Source organism: Triplophysa dalaica, chromosome 24 (genome assembly GCF_015846415.1).
Source record: "Triplophysa dalaica isolate WHDGS20190420 chromosome 24, ASM1584641v1, whole genome shotgun sequence".
NCBI lineage: Eukaryota > Metazoa > Chordata > Actinopteri > Cypriniformes > Nemacheilidae > Triplophysa > Triplophysa dalaica.
Genome location: NC_079565.1, coordinates 8,423,471 through 8,450,235, shown reverse-complemented (window position 1 = coordinate 8,450,235; position 26,765 = coordinate 8,423,471). Strand labels below are relative to the sequence as shown.

Here is a 26,765-nt window from a genome sequence, read left to right as displayed (position 1 = left end):
GACGTAAGGAAATAAAATATTGGCAACTGAATGCACCATTTGAAGGCTGCATACAGTACGTCATCGAGGTTTATTATTTAGGGTTTATTTAAGATAAGCAACCGTTGTATTTCAAGGTAAGAACGAAACTACAGTGAATACGTCTTTTGATGAATAAATGTTATATTGTTTTTAAATTGAAATAAGATAGCCTTGATGACGTATGTCACCTTCGAAGTGCGCAGTCTTGACATTGGGATGCAGATATCGTGTGCAGAAAAATAGCGATTATGCCGGAAGTGAAAAAATAATCTATGTCTATAACGCCATCTTCTGGTAGTTCGTACGATTTTTTTTTAATTTATATAAACAATTAAAGCTTGTTTTTAGGGATATTATTTAGATTTGTTAAACCATTTAAGAGTTGTCGTTTTTTCACATTTTTATTCTGATAAAAGTAGCACGTTTCAGTAGATACAAAGGTGTCTAGCACCACACTTTGACAGAAGTCATTCACGTATACATTTGGAGATTTACTTGAAATGAATGTAGACTATTGATCTACCCGTCACTCAAATATCTGATTCCGAATACCGACAGGTATTAAAAAAAAACATTTAACAAAATAGTTAAAAAGGTCAAATGTCACTATGAGACACAACACAATTTAATTATTAAAATGTTTAATAACAAATGCTTGTTCTCCATACAAAAATACATGTATTATCAGTGACAGTCTAATTCATTTATAGAATCTCTAAAAACTATAATGATCTGTCGGGCTCCGTATATGCCTATTTAATTTAAAGGGATAGTTCACTCTGCAGAACCCAAAATAAGATATTTTGAAGAATGTTGTTTGCCAAACGACACGTCCATTGTATGGACACAAAAGCATTTATTTTCTCAAATTATCTGTTGTGTTTTACAGAGGAAGAGTCATACAGATTTTGAACAGTGCGGTGAATAAATGTTAACCTTTCTCTTAATGTGTCGTTAGACACCCGATCCTGCAGATGGCGCTATTGAATTGTGGCGCTGTGATCTTGCCAAAGACGCGCTGAAGAAACTCTTGTCCCGCTGCGCCGCACAGAGCAACAAACCCAAGCTGTCGTGTTGAACTCGAGGACGACGTCACGACCCTTGCGTCCATAATAACACCGTATTCGCAGCTCATATAACCCCTGTGATTTAATATCGCGACGCGCTTAAAACCATTTGGGTGGGGACGAAGAATTTGTCACAAAAATATAAACAAAAGCGCATTTTTCATTGAAATCCACCGGTGAGGTCGGACACGCTGATGGCGGCGACAGTGGAGGAGCTCTACCGTAACTATGGCATCCTCGCCGACGCGAAAGAGGATCTCAGCAAGGTATTCACATTTCCTCCATCTGTGTTGTGTGTGGATAAGAATAATACTCTTGATATGTTCTCCTGAGGTGATATTTATATCAATGCAAACGCTGTATGTACAAGTAGGCCTCGTCTGAATATTAGCGTGTTAGCATGTTAGCTCCAACTGCTGGCGGTGTGGCTTTTTAAAAATATAAACTAATCTAAGAGGTTTTAGATCGATAATGCATGTACAAAAATGTTAATTATGAAAAGTTTTAAATAAATTGGTTTTTATGTAGGCGAGCTGTGAAGTAAAATCCGTCACGTTTAGTGGTGGGCTAACGTTAGTCCCACGCCATTTGCGTAATGGGTTTGGGAATTCGAATTCCCGCTGATCTGCAGAATTTCAAACCGTAGAGATGCATGATTAACAGCTCAGGATAAGCATGCATAATGTTGGATGATTGAATTGGCTGTTTGAACATCTTATATTTTAGTTCTATCTTACTATGGGAACAATAGTTTTCATTAGTTTTTGTCTTTTCAGCATAAAGATGCCTATCAGGTCATTCTGGATGGTGTCAAAGGTGGCCCAAAAGAGAAGCGACTAGCTGCACAGTTCATTCCCAAGTTTTTCAGCAGTTTTCCAGAGCTGGCGGATGCTGCCATCAATGCACAGCTTGATCTGTGTGAGGATGAGGATGTATCCGTAAGTACATTGTGATTTGCATGCTGTGGGTGGCATACGATGAGAAGCTAAAAGTCAAACGCTTTGTTTTGTTTTGGCAATTTTAGATTCGGAGGCAGGCTATCAAAGAACTCCCGCGATTTGCGTCTGGTGAGACCTTGCCCAGAGTCGCGGACATCCTCACACAGCTTTTGCAGACAGGTATTGAACGGATGACCGGTAAAACCATTTGTTCCATTTGGCTTTAAATAATATCGCTCTTTTTCGCCTGTAAATGCACTTACTACTAATCCTGCTATTTTATCATCGTGTCTTTTAGATGATTCTGCTGAATTCAATCAAGTTATCACGGCATTGATCTCCATATTCAAAATTGATGCAAAAGGTATCATCCAGTACCAAGCACTGATCATTTTATGTATCGTCATGATCGCCATAGCACCAAGATGTTATTGTTTTCTCTGTCAATGCCTTTCTTTAAAGGAACTTTGGGAGGCTTGTTCAGTCAGATCCTGCAAGGAGAAGATATTGTACGAGAAAGGGCGATCAAGTTCCTTTCTACCAAGTTGAAAACTATGCCAGATGACACGATGACAAAAGAGGTGGAGGATTACATCTTTACGGAGACTAAAAAGGTACCTGGGTGTCTTTTTTTCTTCAGAGATGCAACCGAAAGATCCTTTCTGGTATGTGTAGTTGACAATGCAAATATCTGATCGTCTCAGGTTCTGGAGGATGTGACGGGGGAGGAGTTTGTGCTTCTGATGCGTATCCTGTCGGGACTGAAGACCATGCAGACCGTCAGCGGGAGGCAGCAGCTGGTGGAGCTGGTGGTTGAACAGGCATTCCTTGAGCAAGCCCTCAACCCTGCTGATACTGACAGCGTTGATCGGCTACTGCAGTGCACCCGTCAGGGTTTACCACTCTTTTCTGTGAGTAAACCCAAATTATAGCTGCACCACAAATGTCTCTGAAAACCTGGTCACATGCTGAATGTTATGAATCAGTCCTTGACTATATATCGCACCCAAGTCGTGCTAGGAAAAAGTTTGAAGTTATTGAAATTCATAGTATTAAATTATAAAAAATTGAACTTATACAATACAATAAAGTGCTAAATTTGAGACGTTCTATAAATGTTTTCATCTTTTTAATACTTGCATGATTTTCTTTTCTTTTTTTAGAAAAATGTGCATTCTACACGCTTTGTGTCATACTTCTGTGAATACGTTCTCCCCAACCTCAGTCTCCTCACCAGCCCTGTAGCAGAACTGGACATCCAGCTTGAGGTGTGTACAGTGTTTTTGTATTGTGTCTTTATCTTTAAAGTTTGTGCCTTACAGTGACGCAACAGTTGTGTTCAAATGCAAACTCTGACGAAGTATTGATCTCAATAATATATAGATAAAACCTTGAAAAATTAATATGAGCCCACCAAATCACAGAGATACCAAATTCATAGAGGCTTAAAACCACACACAACCTCTGCAATTAATACAATTTCTAATATCGGAATCTGACGGAAGGTTATGCATCGACAGTATTCTTCTATAAGCAGGGATGGCACAATATTTAGCTATCTTTAACGGCATGTTTGTTTATTGCTTGGTCGCTCTTCCTGATTCCACACCGCTTGTTACTTCAGAATTTTCACACGCGAACCACTGGACGGGGCTAGATAAGAAGTTGTTAATTCTTTTCAGTGGATGCAGTGTTCAAGCTATCAATGTCGTCATAAATAGGTGCATTACACAACCTTGCATTCGCTGGGCCTGGTGTCAATAACAGATATTATCTCAGTAACAAGGGCGTTTTCAGTTCTAACACTTACATGATGTTCACATGCATACGATTTCCCTCTTATATAACAAAGGCCTCGGGTTTAAAATTTTGATTTTAATTCATGCCTCCTTTAATGCTAATTTCGGTTGATTAAAGCCTGGTTTCACAGACAAGGCTTAGCTTAAACCAGGGGAGGGTTGCATAAAGTGCTTAGATTAGTTTTAGGAGTTAGTCATTTAATTGATTTCTTCAAGACTAGTCATAACCTCTTTATATCAGTTACATAAAAAGGTAGATCGGGCTTATTGAAAAGTAAGACTGATTAGACCTAACTAATTGCTAGTCAGCGAGACTAGTTGTTAAGACAGTCTTATGCAACTGGGCCCAGGACAATGCCTTCGTTACATTAGGATATTCAAGTCGCTTTTATTAAAATGCCTTTGATAAAAATGTTACTGGTATGCATCGTGAGGCAAAACAATGGCAATGACATATTTTCAGTTATGTCAGGGCAATTTATTTTCAGTTAGACAGCTCAAACTTTCAATTGAGTTTGGGACTAGTCTTAAGCCTAAAACCGGGCATTAAAGGGTCATAACAATAGATGTAATGCAATGTGTTTACACGATTTATGGTTCAAAAACGCTGTATTTTCCACATACCCTGCATATATTATTTGTATCGCCTCTATGAAAAGCGAGGTGTGCTATGATTGGCCAGTTAAACAGTGCGTAGTGATTGGAGGAATACTCCAAGCATGTGATGGAAATGTAACTCCTCTTACCACATTGGAACATCAGGTTCCAAAGCAATTGTACTGACAGGTACTGCCACCTCTCAGTACTCACCAAAGACACAGAAAAACATATGTTCGCCCTATATGACCCCTTTAATGTTCTAAAATGCTTTTTAAAATGTTTTTTAGATTTTGAAGAGCCTTAAAAAATGTTTTCTACTTCAGGTACTGAAGTTATTAGCAGAGATGAGTCCATTTTGTGGAGACATGGACAAACTTGAAGTCAACCTCAACATGCTCTTCGAGAAGCTGCTGGTAAAAACATTAAACTTCTGACCTCATGGAACAATCTGGCAAGCTTTCCACTCTAGCCTCTTCACTGTCCTCTGCGGTTATTCACAGCGGTCCCTTTCTTTTTTCTCTTTGCTTTAGGAGTTCATGCCCCTTCCTCCTGAAGAGGAGAATGGAGAGAATGCAGCGAACGAGGAGCCCAAACTGCAGTTCAGCTATGTGGAGTGCCTGCTCTTCAGCTTCCATCAGCTGGGCAAAAAACTACCTGACTTTCTCATCGACAAAATCAGCGCAGAGAAGCTTAAGGACTTCAAGATCAGGTTTGTGATTTGTGTATTTCAGTTAAGTTTGCGGATTGTGTCGGAGCCGATGGTCGAGTGGTTTGTGCTCCTACATATGGCGCCGGTGCGACCCGAGTTCGAATCCCGCCTCGTGGTCCTTTCCCCGACCCCACCCCCTCTCTCTTAGGACTACAACAAGCTATTTGCTGCAGTTGTGACTTCACAATGGCCAACATATACACAACCTCCGCTTAGAGAACACCTGTTATAGACGGATTCAACTGCAATAACATAAACAAACATTATGTGGCCCAAATTTACCTTCCGGTAGACCTCTGCAAAGGATCGATAACTTTAGTGTTAATATATTAATATAAAATAAAATGTGAATATATAAATAAAAAATAAATTGTCATATTATAACCAAACACAGACCGGAAGTAAAATTTGGGCAACCGGGTATGTCCGATGAAACTGTCTATAGTGCACCACATAAACATAAAAAAGACCTCAAAATACTTTGCAATAACTGGGCTTTAATATTTGTTACAGGCTACAGTACTTTGCTCGTGGACTGCAAGTATATATTCGCCAACTGCGTGTTGCTTTGCAGGGCAAAACCGGAGACGCACTGAAGACAGATGAGGTATTGTTAGATTTGCATATTTTGTACAAATTTTGGTTCATTTAAAATGTATAAACTAATATTAAATTAGTTAAATGTTTGTTATTTTGTATGAGGTTGTAGAATTGCCCTCTGAGTCTTTGGTGGATATTCCAGGGCTCTTCCTTCATTATGTTCTCATTGTAGATTAAACCTGTCAGGGAATAACAACACTTGAATGTGTATTTTTTTCACAGAATAAAATGAAAGTGGTGGCTTTGAAAATCACCAACAATATAAATGTTTTAATCAAGGTAAGCCTAACATATGAATTCTTTTAATTCAACTCTTAAAGGGATAGTTCACCCAAAAATGAAAATTCTGTCGTTAACTCGCCCTTGTGTCATTCCAAACATGTGTGTATTTCTGAGGAACACAAAATACGATATATTGATATTTTGTTGCTAACCAAACATCAATATCCCCAGTTGACCAGTTACAGTATATACACACAAAACCACAGAAGCATTTCTCAAAATATCTTCTTTCACAGAAGAAAGAGTCAGAGATTTACAGGTTTTGAATGACCTGAGGGTGAATAAATGAGTACAGAATTTTTATGTTTGGATAAACTATCCTGTTACGAATTGGGATATGTCTAATTGTTTTAATATTATCTCCAGGATCTGTTTCATAATCCTCCATCTTACAAAAGCACAGTTACTCTGTCCTGGAAGCCAGTACAGAAGGCTGAGGCAACAGCAGTGGTTGGGTGGGTCTTTCAAATGCACACATCACCTTTTTTTTAAACTGAGCTCATGTCCTCAAGATTGACATCTGTTTTTCTGCTTATTAAAGTTTTTTTTCCCATTATCTCTTCTGTGTATTTTAAAGTCAGAAGAGGCTGTCTGGAGATGACGTGGGAGCAACAGCTACAGCAAAGAAGCTTCCCCCAAGTTTGCCCAGGAGAGATGCCCGTCAGATCTACAATCCACCCAGTGGGAAATACAGTGCGACCATTGGTAACTTCTCAAATGGTGGGTTTAAACTTTTATGTGTTATATCTAGTCAGGTCTTCTACAGTCGGTCTTAATACATTTCACTTAATGTCAACAGGTGTGGTTGGCCCTATGAAATCCTTGTGCTAATATGGTGAAACAAATTAGCGTCTATATATATTTATAATATTCTTTATCTTCACAGAACAAAGAGGAGGCTTCAGGGGTGGTCGGGGGCGGGGTTTTGGAGGAAGAGGAAACAGAAGCCGGGGTCGAATTTATTAAGAGGACTGCCCCACATGGAACAGCATAACCACAACTACCCAACTTCTCTACCACCCTTCCTGCGTCTCTCACACATCCTCCATCTATTCGTTTCTCCACATTTGTTTTTTATTCTTGCGTGTGTTTTTGAAAATCCTAAACAGTTCCTCACCATCAGAGCCGGCTACTCGTTTTTTTGTTGTTGTCCTGGATCATTGTGGAACAAGACTGCCGAGGTGTACTTTTATTAAGGAGTTTTGTATGGTGACATCGTTTGTACTTTTCTTTTTTTAACCTTTTTAATTTTTCAGTGTTTTTGTTTGGATCAAAATTACAAATTTGTAAGAAGTTACTAAGTCTAAATTTTATCATAAACTTGTGTGGTTCAAATCAATTGCTGTCATTGATATTTTCTTCAGGACATAACATATTTAAGTTTTTACGACACCTCTTATGCCCTGATGTGTGCCGCTAACTTGATTGTATAAGTTTATAGATATTTTTGAGATGGTTTAAGATGTTCAATGAAAATTGTCCTTGTAGAGTAGAATTTGTTTTGTCTATACATCGCTACAAAAAGGGTTTAAGGAACCAATCTTTTTCAGGTATTGCTTGCATTTGAGTATTCCATTTAAAACATTTTGCATGCATAGTTTATAGGAGATATTTTGATGTTTTGGACTGACAGGGAAAAGACATTTATGTATAACACTGTTGTTTTCCTTTTGGACAGATTTTCACCCACATTAAAAATCTTTGCCTTTTCAGTAGTGGTGTTAGAATGATCGGCTCCCGAATATAAGTTAAAATGCTTAAACACTGTACATCAATAATCAATGGCATAATAATACAACAAGTATCACAGATATGAATACACACTGTATCCTCGTATTGACTTCACTGTATGTAGGTCAGAATCATTCTAAAGATGTGTGAAAGGAACCTATAGAGCAACTAAAAATAATGTCTTCTGGTTCTTGGAAGCTATTAGCTTTTAGTTAGAAAGACAGGATTAAATGATAGTTCACCCACACATTTTACATGCATGACATTATTGACAGACCACAGATGATTGTCCTATGAGATAATCATACAACATCGATGGCACAAAAGCTCGGAGACATTTCCCAAAATATCTTCATTTGTGTTCCACAGAAGTAATACATGTTTTGAACGACATAAGTGTGAATACATGATCACAGAATACGTATTTTTGAGTGTACCGTGCCTTTAAAATATGTCCTTTTGGTTATAAAACTGAAACACTTACTACAAGAAATGCCTTTTTAGCTTTGTTTTACAACCAGGCAACAAAATGAATTTTCTTTATTATACATTTATGTTTTCTCGTTATTTGCCTTACATCAGCTCCACATTTCGTGGGTTTTCCCCAACGCAAGTGTTGTATCTGTAATGCCCTAATCACACCACTAGATGGCCTCCATGTTCATGGTACATGTCCACGCTGCAGCAGAGCGAGATTTACATTAAAATCATTGTACTACTTTAGTTTTAAGTGATGATCAAATAAATAGTGAACGGACAAAACACGTTTCTGATGCGCTTATGTCTGCAATAAACAAAAAAGTGACTCTATAGTGTTTAGGGAAGTCCTGGCCTGTCACACAAATCGACTCTCATCTACTTCAGCCGTCCTTCAGGTAATATGAAGATTTATATGTAATGTATTTAAAAAATCACTTCTTTAATCTCTAAATATACATACATACATATATATATATATATATATATATATATATATATTTCAAAGAGCACGTTGCAACAAGTACGTGCTCGCGCACACGATGATAGGTGGCGCTCCCGTCCCACAGAGACGGCGCCTCGGTCGCTCGTGACTAGGTATTTCCCAAATCAGTCTCCTTAACCCCTTCAGATCAGTCACGCGCCATATCACGCGCTAAAGTAACTGAATATAAACGAAGCATCTCTAACTGGTGAAGGTTTGGGCGTGATTTGCTTGCAGCTCGTTCCGTGCGTTTATCAAGGCCGGAACAATTAAAAGCCTCAGACGGGATGCAAGTGATCGGCTATTTTTGTAAGACGTGATTAATCGATCGACCAATCAAGAGGTGTGCAAATAAACTGGAACAACAGACCTTGCGGTATCGTAACAAAATGTTCAAGATACCGCAGGTGGGGCAGGTGCACGTGAAATAAACCCGTCAACGCACTCCTGTACACCGGTTTTCTTTCTGTTATAATGAATTGCGATCAATCTCACGCGCATATTTTATGGGATCGTTCACGACGCTGCAGCAGGAGCACGACTATTTATTGTCACCGCGTGCAGAGACACACGACTGAAAAGCTGCGAGAAAAAGAAAAACGCGAAGACTTCCATCTGCCCCCTCATGTACAATGCCTGGAATAGTAACAGCACTGCCAGGCTTACTAAATATAGCAACCAGTGAGTGTTAGCATGTCAACTAGGAGCCCGAATTAAGTGGTTTCCACACGTTTGTCTACACATTTCGCTATAAATACACTAATAGGTTATGCAACACGTCTTTAATAACTTATAACTATAAATAGATCAAACTTTCTTTCTGCTGAATTGCTGCATAACGGTGCGCATGTCACCTGTTAAAGATGCTCTCAAGATGAGTCCACTTGCGCGCACATTTTTAATTCTCTTACGCAAAACGTCGGGACACGATGCTGGACATATTAAACGCTCTTGTCGCGCATCGTACAGCCTTACGTAATATGCTCATGTGTGTGGATGGAGACGAAGGGCTGGATGAAACCGTGCAATCTGGACAACGCGGCAGATGCGTTTTTTACATTTATTAATGACGTGGCTTGAAAAGTTCGCATCCCAAATTTTGTTTAAAAAAATTGCATATCGGATTCATTACTCGCAAAGGAAAGCCTTCACTCAGTTTCTAACACGAATTTAACATGTTTGCTACGCAGGGGGAACATCATGTGACAGCTTGCCCGTTCATAAATATTCACAGTCTCTATTCATGCAGGCTCTTCTCTTGAGGTAGTCATTGTGCCTCGACTAGGAACCATGTGATTCTGACGGGAGGGGGAGATTCTATAAATAGCCTTATAGCTCGGCTTCCATTGACATCATTTAGGCAAGAGAGACGGAAAAATAAACAGAGGGAAAGGGCTGTAAAGGCGGAGATTCTTAATCTAAGCTTGAAATTCAAACAAACCCTCATCAATTTTGATTCCCCTCTCCACTCTCCGATAGAAACCACTGGGGCAGTGCCGGTTTTCTAGAACATCTTTGTCTATCCCCTAAGTGGAAAAAAGAGAGAGGTTGGATGGGTGGGGGAAAACCAAACAAAGGAAAAAGAAACGTGTGACGAAAATCCAAAGCAAATATTTTGGATTATGTCGTTAATGGGAGACGGAGAAATATTATGGTCAGGGCTTTACCTATGTGAATGAAACAGCGGTGTTGCAAGCCATGTCAATGTCTGGCAGGCTCACAGATTGATGAGCTGTGTGAAGCTCATCAAACTAGCCTACTGGTTTCTCCACAATGTTTTGTTAGGCAAAGGTTGGATCTTGAGTTGTTGTTTAATGTACTTTTGCCAACCAGGGGGTTTCTCGAACATCATGCGTAATGTATAACGTGTTATGTATAAATTAATTATAGTTGGATTTTTGTCAACATACGCACAGTTGTGAAAAATGACATCTTAACTGGTTGCATGAAAGATGCTTCATAAAGTGCTCAAGTCACTTTTCATCAAAAGCTGCAGCTATAGACTGGCTCCGACTATTGTTCCAAAGGTTTATTATTTCCTCTTTAAATCAAAGCTAACCATTTACTTCGAAAGTCGATTTAAACGAGTCATTTTAGGTCCTTGAGCCAGCGTCAAAATAACAACATAGGGGTGGTTTGCAGGTTTGTGATTTCTACTTCAACCGTTCGAGTCACAGACTTAAGACTGCTGTTCCTGTCAAAATTGAGGCAAGGTGGGTTAAATGAGGAGAAGCCCTGAGCGAGCTCAAGCCCACACAGCCGAAATCGGGATATTTTTAGCTTTAGCTGTGGGTGCAAACGTCCAGCTTCGTTGTCAGATCAAAGCTACCATTTATAGCACTGTTGGCAGAACATTTATGTATTTTAAGTCAAATATGACACGTTTTATTTTTGCCCTTCCTCAAAATATTTACTATTTCACTCCCCCGTTATTACTCGTCACCGCCTGCTTATTCGTGATCCTTCCATTTCGGTAGCAGTTGTCGGAACACTCATTGGAACATTCAGTTTAAGCGCTACAGTGTCCGTTTTGGAAAATAGTCATTACTGCGCATCCCAATACATTGCATTGTTTGCATAATTATAATGTATTTCAACAGTCGTGCATTTCAAGTTCGATGAAGTCGATAAAACTGCATGAAAGCTTGTATTTCTACCTGACTCCCTAGATTAAGCACCACGGACAGCGACATCCGACGCATTCTAAAAAGTCAACTGCGGGTGACTTGGAGCGTATTTTTTTAAGTTTTAAATAATCCAATAGTTTTGAAGTATATTTAACAAACGAATAAATAAAACGCGTATAGCTACATTTTTAAGTGAGCTGCAAGTGGTTTGGCGGGGTCTTGAATGGTGTTTGGCGACACCATGCGGCAAATCGAACTACAAGATTTCGTGATGTACCGCACTGGTCAAATTAGTGTACTTTGTGTACTGCACACTCGTATATGTTCACTTGTATTGGTATGCTTTAGCATCGTGGTGCCAAGTCTTCCTACAAGACCCTTAAGTTGCACCCTAGTTTGCATTGCGCGCTCTCCTGTAACCCTTACGATTTGCAGGTGTTGTTAGAGATCTTGAGAGATACACCTAGATGCTCGAAGGTACTTTTTATTTAGATGTATCTCCATATTAATCTGTAATCGTCCTCATTCTAGACAGTGCGCATAAGTCATTTGCACGTTGCATAAATCTAATTATATGAAGTTACACTACGCGCCAGTGATGGGAAAACTGCCAGGCTTACAACTCTGTTTGGGATAATATATGGGCTAGTGGTGTGTCTGCCGCGGAATCCATGGGAAAACGAGTTTTTCCACGATGCCAGGCAACAGCAAGGAGGGGTTTCGCTCCGGTCCTAAGCTGTTGCCAGACGCAAGGCACACGCTGTCTTATCTTTCACCCCCTTTTTGAGTTTCATTTAACCCGTCTTTGCTTGTTTCAAGCCATTTCCATTACCGAAAGTCTGTCTGAGGGCACAACAGCGACGGTTGTAATCAGCAGCCATAGACTGTGAAGTGGGAGAACCTGAACGTGACGTCAATGCCTAGTAACTGACGCAGCCCTCAAAAAAGAGATTTTGCAAGCGTTAATTGTGATTGTGTTTTGCTATAAAGACAACACATATTCTGTTCGCAGTACAACAGATCACGCTTGTCTGTGCGCGCCAGTCCGCGTAAGTTTCTCCCTCTCTCCGTGTGTGTTTTGTTTTTTACGAGCAGCGAATCCGTCCCGAGTATCCAAGCGAAAGTTGCATGGAGACACGCCGCGTAATAATAAAGAGGATGGCGAGCGACATAAACGAAGAGGGAAAGCGGGAACAACTCGACCCGAGAAAGACCCCGACTGATGATTCTTGGCGAACATTTAGGAAGTGTTTAGCCATATGAGAGAGGGGCATTGAAGCAGTTCGTTTGAAAAAAAATCACTGCAGCGATGCAACGGAGGCGAGTCGGAGCCCTTGCATGGAGTTGGAGAGGCAAAATTGATGTACATTACATGCACTCCACGTAACGCTCCTGAGCGATGTCTTTGTGAGTGTTTTTTTCTTACTTGGTGCTAAAAATAGCATCAGTGTTTGATCGTGGTCCAGAAATAGGCAGAGGGTATCACTTGTATAAAAAGGACTGCGATTCGGAGAAAACTTGGACGTGTTGCTGAGGAGAGATATGAATCAAGGGCAGCATTTGATTTTCATCTTGTTGTTTTTGTGTAACATGGTCACGTTTGACTGATTTTATACTCATGAATATGTTCTTTCCTGCTTTCAGCAAGGGTTTGTTGCACTGGTAAGTACACACTCACACCAATTATGTGTTCTGTGTATTTTATTTTATTTCTTTTTTTGCACGGTTTGTTGCATGCATGGTGTTGGGTAATGTGCCATTCCCTCCACTGAAACGTCGCAGATGCAACTGTTTAGTTCACACTTCGTGCATAGTACGTGTGCATCCAGAATAGGTGCTTATTTTTATCCAGTTCTAAAAATAATACAAACCACTCTCTCCTCAGAGCAGGAATCTCACGAATGGTAAATAACTGAACCGAAAAGCAAATCCAAACTCCTTTGTTTGACGGCGCTGTTGAGCTGTTGATTCTTTTTTTCGCTTCGCCTCTCCGCGACAGCTTTACATATGAATGGAAACCGATAACGCCACAAGAGTAAGTGGATATCGCTCAAATTTGTGAAGAAAATTGGCTAATAAATATAGGTGGAGGACGCGGCGCAAAAGGGAAAGGCACCAGCACAGCCGGCGAGGGAAACCCAGTGCCTGCCTGTACAGACTGGTGCCGAGAATACCGTGTGGCGTCAAGGGGTTCCGCGCATCCTTTACCCTGCAACAAAATCGCCCTTAAATGGTCAGCCTCGTTTCGGGCATCACCTGTGAAGGGATGTCAGTTGGCTTCTCGGCACACGTTCTCCGATTGAAATCTGAAGTTTGAACGATGGTTAGACATTTTTGCAACATTCCCGCCTGCGTTGTTTGAACAGTTCCATCAGTTGTGCTTGAGACTGTGTAGCAATAGGCGGATCCACATGGATTACTCTTCCGCCCACGTCATTTTCATTATACAGTACTGTAATCGACTGTTTGCCACGGACAATATTACTTGTCTTGTTGCAAAACCAATGCGTTTACGTTGCATTTAACACAATTTGTGCAGTTCCGCAAAATAACATTGAGCAGTTGACCGGCAGTTTTGCTGTAATCTTTCAATACATTTGCAAAACTTCAATTCTGCAGCGTGCACATTTTAAGAAAACATCTGTAAAGACTCTTGTTTGCAACGAAGGCAGAATACAATTACCATATATAACTGTGCTATTTATTTAAACAGGTCGCGCGGCGTAACATCCCGAAGCAATATTTAAATCTTATCGAATTTCAACTCGTTTAAATGCTTAGAATCGTACATGCCGATAGTGTAACGTTGTGTGTTCGGAAATTATCTATCAGTGGTTGTGCCGTGTCTGAAAGACGATATTTACAGGAAAAACTCATTACCTTGACCTTTTCAAAGACAAACTGTCTCTCTTTGTTAAACACACTTATCCCAGACATAGCAAGATCCTCTTTAGTCAATGCTGGCATTGTAATTTGAGTGGAAACACTGATTTTATACGAGTCGTGACTGCTATAGTGAGTAATATGTGCGCGTTGGCTGCGTCAGGAGATGCAGTAGCTGTGCGGTGCAGACAGAAGGGGGAGAATCGTGACTGACTGGAGACGTCCGCAAATGATGCGACCACCCAATAAAATCCTCATAATGATGGCATATAGGCTTGATTTTTCGTACACCTGTTACATCTCAATCCTCATATCTTTGCCTTTATCCACCTCAACCTCCCCTTGCACCACGAAGGCACAAGAAGAATATACGCGATTAAGGGGAGGGAGGGGGGATCTTGCTTTGGGATGCATTTAGACGGGGGTGGGGGCTGTCCAGATATAGATCGTGACCCTCCCACTTCGTATAGTTTCTTGCTTAGACTTCCAAGAAGGGATTGACCGGAGACTGTTGTGAATTTTTGACAAATAATCCAGCTGCATATGTCGCGTGGATGCACGAAAAGAACTTCACGGGTAAGTCAAATGAAGTCACATTCCACAGCTGGATTAAGTGTATGGCCAAAATATTGTGCTAATGGGGTTATCAGGTTCTTTTTTGGAAGTGTTAGTATTGTAAAAATGTGTAATTGATGTTGTAAGGAATTGATGGTTGTAGGTGCATAAATGTGTTTCTGGAAAATTTCTGGAATGTTCATTGTAACAAGTAATTTGTATGTTTGTTTGTTTGTTGTGCCTGCAAGGGAATGTAAGATGTGATGTAATGTATATCATTTGCAATGTTCTGCTGATAGTTTAGAGACCCCCGTGTCCTCACTGAGTGGTATCAGCCAGTGAACTCTCTGTGGTCATGCAATGAAATTGCCTCAGAAGCCTGTCATGTTGTTGTTGTCGTGTTGAAGATGGGGTCTTGCTTTACGAGGACGTATTTTTTAAATGTTAGTTGCCCGTTTACCAAACAAGCACAGAACGTTCACAGTGGCTTAAAATGTAAATCTTTGGTTTGAATGAAAACATGACGACGCACGCCACCCTAACATGTGAGTGCCGATAGCAACCCATTTTGAAACGCGAAGGGGCGAACAAATGCGTTTGATAAATATATATCTATGATGTTATTATCTTACACTAAATATTTGTGATCACTTGCGCCAACTAGGATACAATTTGGTTTCCCCCTTCTTTCTGTCTCTCTTTTTTTTTTTTCAAAAAGGGGGGTCCCTATATGAGCAAGACACCGATTGGTGGATGACGATTTTTTGTTTGCTCCAATAAGATCTCGCGCTGCTCTCTATTTATTGCGAGCAGATTACAGACTGCTCTCTCCTCACCAAGAGCACTTCAGCGGCACTATCTGCTCAGTTCCACACTAAACGACATCACGGACAAGCGGATATATATACCAACAAAATTGCACGGCAAAAACAGAGAAGCTGTGTACGTGTGTTTGTCTTTGTTGAGATGTAACTATGTCAGTGCATGTCGATAGGCAGGAGCGAGGATAAAGACAGGGAAAATAAACTACTGGGAACGAGTGAATTCAGCACCGCGGACAGCGCACGCAGAATACAGGCATTTGGATGCTGGCTGCTCTGAAAGCTACCCATGCTCGTAGAATGTGAATGAGTTGGATACAGTTCAGCTACGGAATAGGCTCTCGGTTTCCCAATGGACACACTAGGATTGGGAAACGAGATAGAGCCGTGCACAAGACACCTGGATGTCACTGTTTGATGTCACGGACTTTGCTGCACGCAGACTGCGATTTGTCTTTCGCGAATCTTTTTGCGGTCTGGGCTTGCTGTTCATACGTATCTAGCCGGGAAGCCCTTACCCCAAAAAGCATTTGCGGAAGGCGCATTCACCGAATTTCCACCGTACGATGCTCCATACACTTCGTGGAATAAAATACTTGCACTATTATTGTTATTTATTAACATTATTATTATTTATGTTCATATTTATTATTGTATAATTGCATTTCTTTTTAACTCATATTTTGTTTAATTCAGAATTTTCTTCCAGAAATATGTATTCGCTGTGTATTGCGGCTCAAATGTAAAGCCGAACTTCTCTGTTACGTCCCCAAAGTCTGAGAATCCTCCCTGTCGAGAGTTATCTGGCGTCTCCAATGCCAGAATATTTGCTCTCGATAATACGATTCCAAAAGTCACCCAAACAAAACCACAGTTTCACCAAAGAGGTTCCAGTTTGCACGTGGGAAAACACAGCGGTCCATTCGGGGGAGAGAGGGGAACGGGAGGGAGGTGGGCATCTCGTCAGTGTGCTATTCACTTAGAAGCCAAACAATATTGAAATGGCCCCACCCTGTTCGCAATAACATATAAGATACACACCCTGTGGACGCAGTTATAATTCTATATTGATCTATTTAAAATTAAAATATCAGCCCATTGACAGAGTATCAGTGTGTGTGAGGGACAGAGAATGAGAGTGTGAGTTTATAAGAGAACACGTCAGCATAGGTGCCCAAAGACAACAAGGTTTCACGCAGCCTCATCGCTTTCTTTTCTTTTATTCACTTGTTTTTACACACTTTCTCCCTCACTCTCTCTCTCCCTCTCTCTCTCACACACACACACGCGTTATTTTGGAAATATGTCACCTCGATGAAATATGACACACCTACGCACACCCAGGATATAACATGTGGACACATTGGGTGATGAAGTTTTTTTTATGCCATGCAGATCGAGTCCATTGAGAAATTCATAACAAAAAATAAAGTGATGTGTTGTGTGTCACTACAATCGAAGTTATGGCACCGCAGGTCCCCAAGTCTTTTATAATGCATTTCCATTTTTGTGCGCTCCTCGCTAACATAATACAGTACAGAATACGTTCCTGTCCCTAGTCCTTTATGTAAGAGTAAGACAACTGCAAATATCCCCATTGCATGCCACAGTTTTTGGAATTGGAGTCCCTTAGTGATGACAACCCCAAATTCCTTTAGGTCAGACTAACATTCATTTTAACTTGCCTCACGCATTATTCAATTATAGCAGTGGTACACTGCCTTCGATTATATGGCTATTAAGATAAGAACAATTAAGAACCAAATAACACAGTCTTAACTCCCAGAATGACGTGGAGCAAGACGATCGAGGCACTCAACAATCCATTTGGTAGCAAAATTGGGAAACTCCAGCAGAACCTCACCCGACAACCGACGTGGTTTTCGGTCACTCGTTGAGTTTAACGAATGACATATCGTTGTGATGAAATCAATTTGGTCAAAGTTGCAAAAAGTCTAAAAAGGTAGTCCACACATCAAGGAAATAAGCGGGGCTCTGGCCAAAACTTGTTAAAAATGTAAAGAAGTCAAATAGTTTCCCACAAAGTGCACTATGAAATAATGAAAGTGCTGCTCGTGTTGGGTGTGGACGAGTTTCTTGACGCACGTGTTTCATTCGGTCCCCATGCTAAAGAAACGCATCTGAGAAAGAATTTACAGGTTGTCTCGTGTAAAAATGATTTGTTGGTCTTACTATCTTCTATAATTATTATTTGATTATGCGAATGCTTGATAGGTAGCCTGTAGAAATATAACAATATTGCATCAAAAACGTTTGCAGGCCAAGCACGTAGGCTATATTAACCAATTAATACGATTTTCTTGATATCTCAACACACATTAGGAAAACTTTAAAGGTTTTCTTAAAATCGTTTTCTTCTTTTGGCATATCAAAACACTATTTGAAAAGTATATAAAACGTGATTATGTGTTTAACGAACGACGTGGCTGGGAAAGGCTTTTGTATCCACACTGTCTTGTACCAAGTGTCTCGACCCTTGTTCACCAAAAATGCGTGAAACCTTTCAAAATACTCAATAACTGAATTCACGCAGTGCTTTGTGTTCTTGTGTCTGTGCACAGGGAAAGGGTCAATGAACGACTCAAGCTGCCACCCAACTTTCCCCATCAGTCCGTGCGCGCTGCTGCGAGCTCCGTCCACCTTCTTCAGTGTGACGTCATTGTAAGTTTGCCTCTTCTTTGAGACAGAGAGTTGGCTCATTCATTTTTCACATTTCACATCGGCCCTTTTGCGAGGCGTCTTAGCCATGTTCAAAACACTGGCTCACGACTTTTTATTTCTCTCTACATTACAACGTTTCGACGACTGAAGGTTATTTAATTGTCTATGAAACTCGACATCCAATGTTAGATTCAACCAATGCAGGCTGCAGTTTTAGTTTAGATGTTACTCGTAAAGGTTGGTGTGGCGCCTTGAGTATGAAGAGAGTTCAAGCATGTACAGTAGGCCTTCACTAACTATTTTTAATAACTTTGTTTAAAGAGTAAGAAATATTCTTGACTGAAAGTCATCTTCAGTCTTGTTTGTGGAAAACACATCATCTTTTATTCCTAATTTGAATTGGTTTAACTCATGAGACTTATGAGAATAATTACATCTGATACCTGCAGAGTTAGATGAAACACACGCACATTTACACAATACATATTATTATGTAGGCGAGTTTGAACATTTTTTGAACGGTGTTGTGTTTTATTATTTCTAGAAAAAGCACAATATCTATGTTTTTAAGGATGCTTTCAAGCATGCTTTTGAGTAGCTCTCACTGCATGCTTTTTCTTTTATTGCACAGACGTGTTTCGGAAGTCCTCTATGAAATAGATGCAGCCTATGGAGAGATTATAAGAGCTTTTAGGCTCCAAAATATATATAATTTTTAAATCTGTATATAATATAATAATCTGCTTTGCTGTATATTTGTTAATCGTTTCATTATAGTGTGACTCTGAAAAGTATCTGTACCTTTTCAATGTAGTTTAACATACAGCAAATGGATCATTTTATTTAATTTTTTTCAAAGAGGAGAAGTTGAGAATATTTATCACACACAGAAGAAGTGACAGTATTGCAGACTGGACGTTATGGTATAAGCCTCTAAAATACATAGTGAAGTTTTTCTCTTGTGAACAGAACTAGTTGGTATTTAAGACATTTGTGTAAACGTCTTACACCTCTAAACAGAAATGACATAGCATACACTTTATATATATATATATTCTTTTCATGTGAGTTAAAACTTAACTAGTAACAGATACTCGAAATTATGAATGCTGTTACGCCTATTCTGAAGTAATGAATCATATTACATCGACAATATATTATATTTTTAGAAGGGCCTACAGACAGAGATGGACTGCGACACTGGCTTCAATTTTCTTTAAACATCTACTTATTATGTGATTATTACGCTCAGAAAAATATCTGCAATGTGTTTGTCATTCATTTAAAGAAAAAACGTTTTTTTTATACCTGTGTGAGGTCAGACCATATGAAAATCTCACAGCATGACTGTGAACTGTTACAGTTTCTCTTATATATTTAAACATTGTGCTTTTTAACTTCTCTTGTACTACCGCGAATTCAAAGAGAAGTTTCACAATGTGTTACACAAAAATGTTTAACCAAGAACTAACTCAAGACCGAAGTAAAACATTAAAGCAAAACCAGCGTATAGAATAAAATACAAGCAGACTTTTGAAATCTTTTTTGAAGTGATTTAACAGGTTCACAGATTTACATTACAATACACTTTAGGTTAAACTTTTGTCATAATTTGCACAATTGTTATCATTTGTCACTGTTTTGTTATGTCATTTCTCTCAGTGATGTGGTGCTTGATTTTCTGAGGAGGAGTAACTGTACCAGAATCTCCTTACAAACATTTAATGACAACATGATGCCAAACCTTACACCATCTAAAGCTCACCCTAAAATTTCAGTGACTTTTAAATGATCTGTAACATCAGTAAATTTATGCCATGTAAATTCTACACCTTTAACTGTTATTCTAATCATTTCACATACGTGATGCCTTTCAGGGCATATTAAAGTGCACAGGAATGATGACATCGTGCACAAAAACGTGGAGAAAGTTTGCATTTGTAGCTTCCTATTCCTTGTTTTAATCTTTCCAAACATTCCCTCCATCTGTGCAAATATGAGTCAGGGAAGGTGTGAGAGATGAGTCAGTTATGGGCGGAGGTTTAGGTGAGAGGGAACATACTCTTACTTATGAACGTGGTCCCATAACAGGAACATGTCACGACATTCGGCTGCTCGTATAATCAAAAGTGGCCCATATGTGTGCAAAATGTGACTTAATGGTTAAACAAGATATTCGTCTGTGGGTAATAAGTATTTTGCTGTCAGTTATCCTGTTCAAAATAAATAACACTAAATAGCATGCACCCTTAATTGGAAAATAAAACATACTATTATTATTATTAGCTATCTATTATTACAAATATATGGATTTTATTAAAAAACACATCTCACTAAGGTGACACTTCTGAGATGATTTCCTAGCTTTTGTCATATTTTTTTATTAAAATAAACAAGTTGTTATCTGAGAAAAAATCCGATGAACTATCACTATTGCACTTTTTGCAATTTATAACTATTACTAAAATTGTAATTTGTACCATTGAGTTATGTGGTGTAATAAGTTTGTTTAATGTTAAAACAGAGCCATCTAAAATATAATAAAATAATATCAATTAACTAAAAAACACAACCAGTTGTAAGTAATAAATAACTAACTGAACTCAAAACAGTTTTAGGATTAATTCTGTTCAAAAATGCAAATGCTGTTTAAGTGTGTGTGGGTGTGTTTCTGTGTGCATGCATACCTCATATGTTTCGTGGAATTGCTGGATAAATGTTTGCATGTTTTATTTAAAGGAAATCTGCTGATGACAGAAGGTCCAGAAGAAGACGAAAGGGACGATGAACTAAGAACATACGTCAGGGAAGGAAAAATTGAGCAATGAGCTTATAAGAGGGTTCACCTACAGGTATCAGCCGACACCCGTCCGATTTCACACATACACAAGCCAACATGGGTGTGGCCCATAGTGAATTTATTTATAATGCAAAACTCACTTCCTGCATCGTTACGACTGCACATCATCTGTTCTCTAGATTTGTTAGGTGAAACTCGGTCCTCTGCATATCTAAACTGATTCAATTCAACATCACTCCATATTTTTACAGAGAAGAATTAGTTTCACTAGAAATTAAGAACAGTGATTAAGAAATAGAGAGAGGTGAAATTTCATGAAATTAAAACACTGTTAGTCAGTTCATGTAGTGGTATGTCTTAAAAACCCGCTTTAAAATATAAACCGCTTTTTCTTTCTTGAAAATGCAAGTGATCGTGACCAGTTTATCTTCACAAATTCAGTCAGAATACAATTTTGCTTCCTAATACTTGCAAAAAAGTGTAATCTTACTGGAATATCCTACATAAGAGGAAAAATCCTTCTACGTGTGTTTAAAGAAGAAAAACGTTTTTTAGGAGTACAGAAATCTTTAAAGAATAATGTAGATGTGACAGGTCAGGTTTAACACAGACGTAGTGGAAGAATGAACTTCAACAGTTAGAGGTAAAAAGAGAAACAATTTAAAGCCATACCATTGAAACGTTGCTAAACAATCCGGATATCATTCCCTGTATAGAAATTAAATCATATTAAAGATTTTATCTTTGTCAAATATTTAATACTGATATGTTTTAATCTGTTGTAAAAAGCAGGCTGGGACGCAACCAAAACAGAGCCACATGTCGGCTGAACAAATTTGTTACTTAGATTAATATAAATGATGTTTTGTTAATGTAAGAATATATATTTGATCCACGTACAATGTTGGTATTGATTACTAATAATGTCCATATATAATAATTGCTTTTAATGATATTTCAACTGTGCTGACCAGATGAAAATCATTAAAATGCAGTACAGCTGGTGTTAAAGTAAAAATAAGAGACTCAAACTAGTTTAATACTGATGGTGAATTTTAGATCACTTGTTAAGCAAGTTTCACCTGAGACGTTGCTTCAGTATAAGCACACATAAACGTCACACAGTTTTTGGGGGTTTCATGAAATGCATTGACCGTTTCTCTTGCAATTACAAAATATCCAGAACAAAAAAACAGACGCAGAAAACAATACGTAATGTACTGACCTCAGAGGCTGGTAGGCAAGTGGAGACTTAATGCTGATTTTATTTACATATATATAGTATTATAATTTTTGCTGTGTTTTACGTCTTATAGTTTTGGGCATATTAGATTCTCATTAGGTCTGTTTTCTATACTGTTGGAATGATGCGGTGAAGCTCATTGCAAAATTGATTCTTATGATTTTTGGTTTGGATTTGATATTGATACTATTTACTGTATATAGTCAGTCTTTCAGTATCATAGCAGAGGGGATGTAAAGTGGTCACATAGAGGTGACTTGACCATAGTGACGTAGTTTGGAGACTTTCATGAGGGCCTTAGTATTACATTGTGCAGGCAAAATCTGTGTGTGTGTGTGTGTGTTACATTCTCATAATAAATGAGATGTGTTGTTTTTTGTCAGGTGAAGACATTTTGTGTGCCTATATGAAATAAGCACGTAGCATGTGTGTGTGTGTGTGTGTTTCAGGATTCTTTACAATATAGTTGAAAGTCTGTGTTATCAGTGTAAATCTATGCACAAATGTATATAGGCCTACAGTACTAGTGAGTGTGTGAAGTGACTGAAAGTTGTGTTTTTTCATCAAATTGTGAGAGTGAATGTGTACGTATGTTTCTGTGCCAGCAGGAGTGTGTAGAAATGTGTATGCATGTCTTATTGCGAGTCAGATCGCTTTATAGAAGTTTCAGTAAGTGTACAACGCATCTTGTGTTGAAATATAGTGTGTGCATATGTGTGTTACAGTGAGTGTGTAATAAATGGTCAAGAAGACGAGTGAAGGGGCAGGTGTTGTGTGCCTGGTGGCATATTTACGTACTAACAAAAACACACAGAAGATGCGTATGTGTGTCTAACAGTTGCCAGAATAGTTGATAGCATTATTTAATGAGTATAAATGTATGGATATATGTGTGAATAAATGTCAAGGATTGGAAGTGTGAAGGATGTTTGTTTGTCTTTTCAGTTGTACAGACAATGTAAGCATTCTTTCAGTACTTTTGAATGTCTGTGTGTTTTGTTTAACCTTCTATATAAAATACAAACATAAGTGTAGGTGAACTTGTGTGCTTCTGCTGTTTGAACAGACAGTGAGTGAGTGTGTGTGTATGTATGTGTTTATTCTGAAAGAATATAAGGACTGTGTGTATTTCAAATGTGTGTGTTTCAGAAATCTTTGTATCGTTACAAACGTACAAAAACATGAACATCTGTATGTATAAGTGAGTGTATGTGTGTGTAAACGCAAAATATCTGTTAAGTAGGCTAGTGTGTTTTATAGACATCGCAAATGTGTGTGTGTACATTGATGTGTAAAAATGCAGAAGTGTTTTAGTGTATGTATATGTTGAAGCGTGATATAAAATGATTTAAAATGTGTGTGAAAACTGAATGTGTGTATGAATGCATGCGTACATGAATACAGTTGTGTAAGGGTATGTAAATGTTCCCAGAATTCTGTGTAGAATGTATGCACACATGTAAATGTGTGTTTGTGCTGATGAGTAGCTGGGAGGTCATGCACATGGGTTTAGAGAGAGAGAAGGACGGAAGAACAGACGAGACACGTAACGCCATGTGTAACATGGATTTATCAATCTCACGTAAAGTATTGTGTTCTGAAAGCATTGTACATTCTGAAAAAATGTAGGTAGATTGAGATCTGTGATTAAAATAAGTCCACGTTTGAGTTAAAATTTTGAGAACAGCAGATATATAAAGGAAATTATATTTTAGGGCTCAGTGTGTTTTAAAGAACTTGTGATTAAACAAGGAAATTAAATACAGAACATACTTCACAAACAAATCTGTCAAAATTTGGGGCTATCCCCAATTTTGGAAATAGTCTGTGAATATTTTCTAAGCATATTGATTTCATCTAAAATACTGAATGATGTAAATCTACCTGTTCCTTGCACCTTTCTTCTAATAAAATGTACATATTTAGTCAAATTACATGTTATCTATTTTAAGCAGTTTTTTATGCCCATCATTGTTGAAAACAGGGTATTAACAGTTATCTACCCAAATTATAACCAAAAATGAAATACTTTTGTTTTCTGAGATATAAGGACGTAAATGCACATTAAGACGATCATTGAATAGCATGAAAAGGACTTTGCTGATATCTGTGTGTGTGTGTGTGTGTGTGTGTGTGTGTGTGCACATGTTTAAGTTTGTGCCATGCTGCTCTGTGTTTTCTTTTTATCAAAAGCAAACAATATATTTTAAGTACACGCCTTTAAACTAATTTTTATTTATCTCTTAATGTTATATGAAATGATCCCTATTGTGATGTTGTGATTCCTATTTTATGATATCATAAATCTGTTGTTTCCTTTGACTTTTAGACTGTGTCACGTGTGTGAAAGGCCACAGTTATGAGAATACTGACGTGCATACAGAAAAAAATGAAAAGGTATGTGAATTTCTTATGGTGCCTGTTTATTTAAATCATATAAAGCGGCCACTGATCTGTTTCAAGTTGGCAGTATATTAATGTGTCTCTAATAAATTGTATAAAGGAGATTAGTGTGACATTCATTTTATAAATTAAATATAAACTGATGAATGAAAATCTTAGATTTTCTGAATGAAGAGTGTTGATAGTGATCACATCAATCTGAGTATATACGAAAACTAGAATTTGTATATAATCTATAAACACGAGGATGCATATTAAATAATGTTTTTGAAAAAGATATTTATTCTACTTTTTATGTCTCCACAGGATGAACATTCAGGAAGCCTACCTTAGGAATGTCTTGGGCACAAGATCAACGTCAAACCAACGTCTGTTTGTGAGCTTTTTACCGGTTAATGGAAATCCAGCAAGTTTATTACTTTATAGGAGCAAAATGACACCCTCAGGTATTTAAAGTCTACATCTGTAAAGGCTTTTTTTATAAACTGGAGAGCTACATTTCAGATTATTCAGATTTCTGTCGTGTACATTTTGACATATAAACTATGTAAAGAATTCGTTTTTTAAACAGACAAAGTACAAAATGTAGTTTATGATGTAAAAAATGTGAATACATACACATTAAGATTATATCCATATTAGGTTTTAGCTCAGTAAGGAAATTGTAAACCATACGACCATGAAAACGCATGTGTTGTTTCGTTCTGTTGTAATTTGCGAAAACATTGACATACACAGTCTAGATTTCTTTTGAACATCTTTTGTTTTATTGCAAGAAATAGTCTGTGTGTAGATTAAATTGCTTTAGTTGTGCGCGTGCTACTAAGATTCGCTCGCGTAACGTGAGAGAAATACTCTGCTTGTGTATAAATGAACATGATGGAAGTAGCCTGGATACTTTTTCAGCATGTGATGATTTATAATTGTGTGGGTGGTAGATATTTAAACAACAGAAATAGTTTTCTTATAGTTTGCTCGAAGATGTTTAAAGGAAGTTTGATGCAGTGTTGGTGCTGTTAGGGGTTCGCTGTCCACTTCGTGTGGTGCTGAAATGTGCACAACTGCTGACGTGACGACCTTATCACTCAAAAGCTTTTAACTAAATATTATATTTTATCAAGCAGATATTTTGATACAATTTCCTCTTCAAATGTATCTAATGTGTATATTGTGTTGTGTATGTATATAGAAGTTTGAATAAAAGTTGTAACTTTTTAGCAGTGGTCTAGACTAAAATACCACGTGGTCCTAAGTGATTAAACGTTGAGACCCCTTTGTTTAAAAGTCTTATCTGAGCAGTGCAGGGACAAGGGATAACAAAATTGAATCAAACGAAGACCGAGGAGTCGAGCTCATTTTAGAAATTGTCTGTGGTGCGTGTGTCAGTGTGTGTAGAAGACGAACACGGGAATATAAATGAAAACGTGTGTTTGATAAAAGAGTGACCGAGAGGTTGCGTGTGTATATGCGTCAGTGAGGATGTGTGTTTGAAAATTGAAAGTATGCATTAGTTTACTAGTACACGGACAGTTCAAATAAAATCTAATCGATATTTTACGTCAGTCATCAAAGTGTTACAAAACCTTAATGTATACTGTGGTTTAAACATTGACCTTTTACTGTGTATGTTCATTTGTGCTCTGCATTCGTTTTTAATGCTGTACTATTGCTTTACCTTTTTATGATTAGCTGTTATAAATTGAAATAAATGTCGCAATTTATACGTCTGTTGTGAACTGTATAAAAGTAAACGAGGCTGCTGTTTAAAGCATGCAATGTGGAATACGTCGTAGCTGTAACTCTCGGCTGTGCAGCTGTTTATGTATTTCTGGGACTTGTGCAATGCAAGGACACTGAGGAATAATATAGTAAATTAACTGTTTAATTCTGACGAATTGTTCTGTTATTTCACTACAAAAAAATGTTTTTGTGAAGCCACTGGCAAGATGTGGCAACATACGAATGCTGATGCATACTTGACAAACGACTGAAATGAACGATACTGTCTTCGTTTCCTGACCCGTCAAATAAAAAAGTCTGTCA

The 26,765-nt window shown here is 38.3% G+C and overlaps 1 protein-coding gene and 1 long non-coding RNA gene across 6 annotated transcripts; both read left to right on the top strand.

Annotated features, from left to right (window-relative positions):
* The first annotated feature begins 1,056 nt into the window (after positions 1–1,056).
* On the top strand, positions 1,057–7,728 carry api5 (apoptosis inhibitor 5). 2 transcript variants are annotated; one of them, XM_056740227.1, is made up of 14 exons: positions 1,057–1,354; positions 1,865–2,026; positions 2,113–2,206; positions 2,325–2,390; positions 2,489–2,640; positions 2,731–2,937; positions 3,190–3,294; positions 4,749–4,838; positions 4,956–5,134; positions 5,648–5,741; positions 5,957–6,013; positions 6,383–6,471; positions 6,594–6,736; positions 6,903–7,728. In XM_056740227.1, the coding sequence occupies exons 1-14, from the start codon at positions 1,283–1,285 to the stop codon at positions 6,980–6,982; spliced, it is 1,590 nt and encodes a 529-aa protein (XP_056596205.1). In that variant the 5' UTR covers positions 1,057–1,282; the 3' UTR covers positions 6,983–7,728. The 2 variants fall into 2 exon arrangements, with proteins under 2 accessions (XP_056596205.1, XP_056596204.1); XM_056740226.1 differs by having other exon boundaries at positions 2,113–2,224.
* A 769-nt stretch (positions 7,729–8,497) lies between these two features.
* Positions 8,498–26,756, top strand: LOC130414304 (uncharacterized). 4 transcript variants are annotated; one of them, XR_008905591.1, is made up of 6 exons: positions 12,193–12,742; positions 12,980–12,997; positions 18,177–18,276; positions 21,016–21,128; positions 24,649–24,716; positions 25,029–26,756. It is a non-coding gene; the product is annotated as an uncharacterized LOC130414304 (long non-coding RNA). The 4 variants fall into 4 exon arrangements; XR_008905593.1 differs by lacking the exons at positions 12,193–12,742; positions 12,980–12,997 and adding an exon at positions 8,498–8,622; XR_008905590.1 differs by having other exon boundaries at positions 12,196–12,997.
* The last annotated feature ends 9 nt before the right edge of the window (positions 26,757–26,765 follow it).

What these genes read in the sequence shown, in the direction of transcription:
- api5 (XM_056740226.1), top strand. Translation starts at nt 1,283, where the DNA reads ATGGCGGCGACAGTGGAGGAGCTCTACCGTAACTATGGCATCCTCGCC. An exon ending in ACGCACTGAAGACAGATGAG is followed by an intron (nt 5,742 to 5,956) that starts GTATTGTTAGAT and finishes TTTTTTTCACAG; the next exon opens with AATAAAATGAAAGTGGTGGC. An exon ending in CATTGGTAACTTCTCAAATG is followed by an intron (nt 6,737 to 6,902) that starts GTGGGTTTAAAC and finishes TTATCTTCACAG; the next exon opens with AACAAAGAGGAGGCTTCAGG.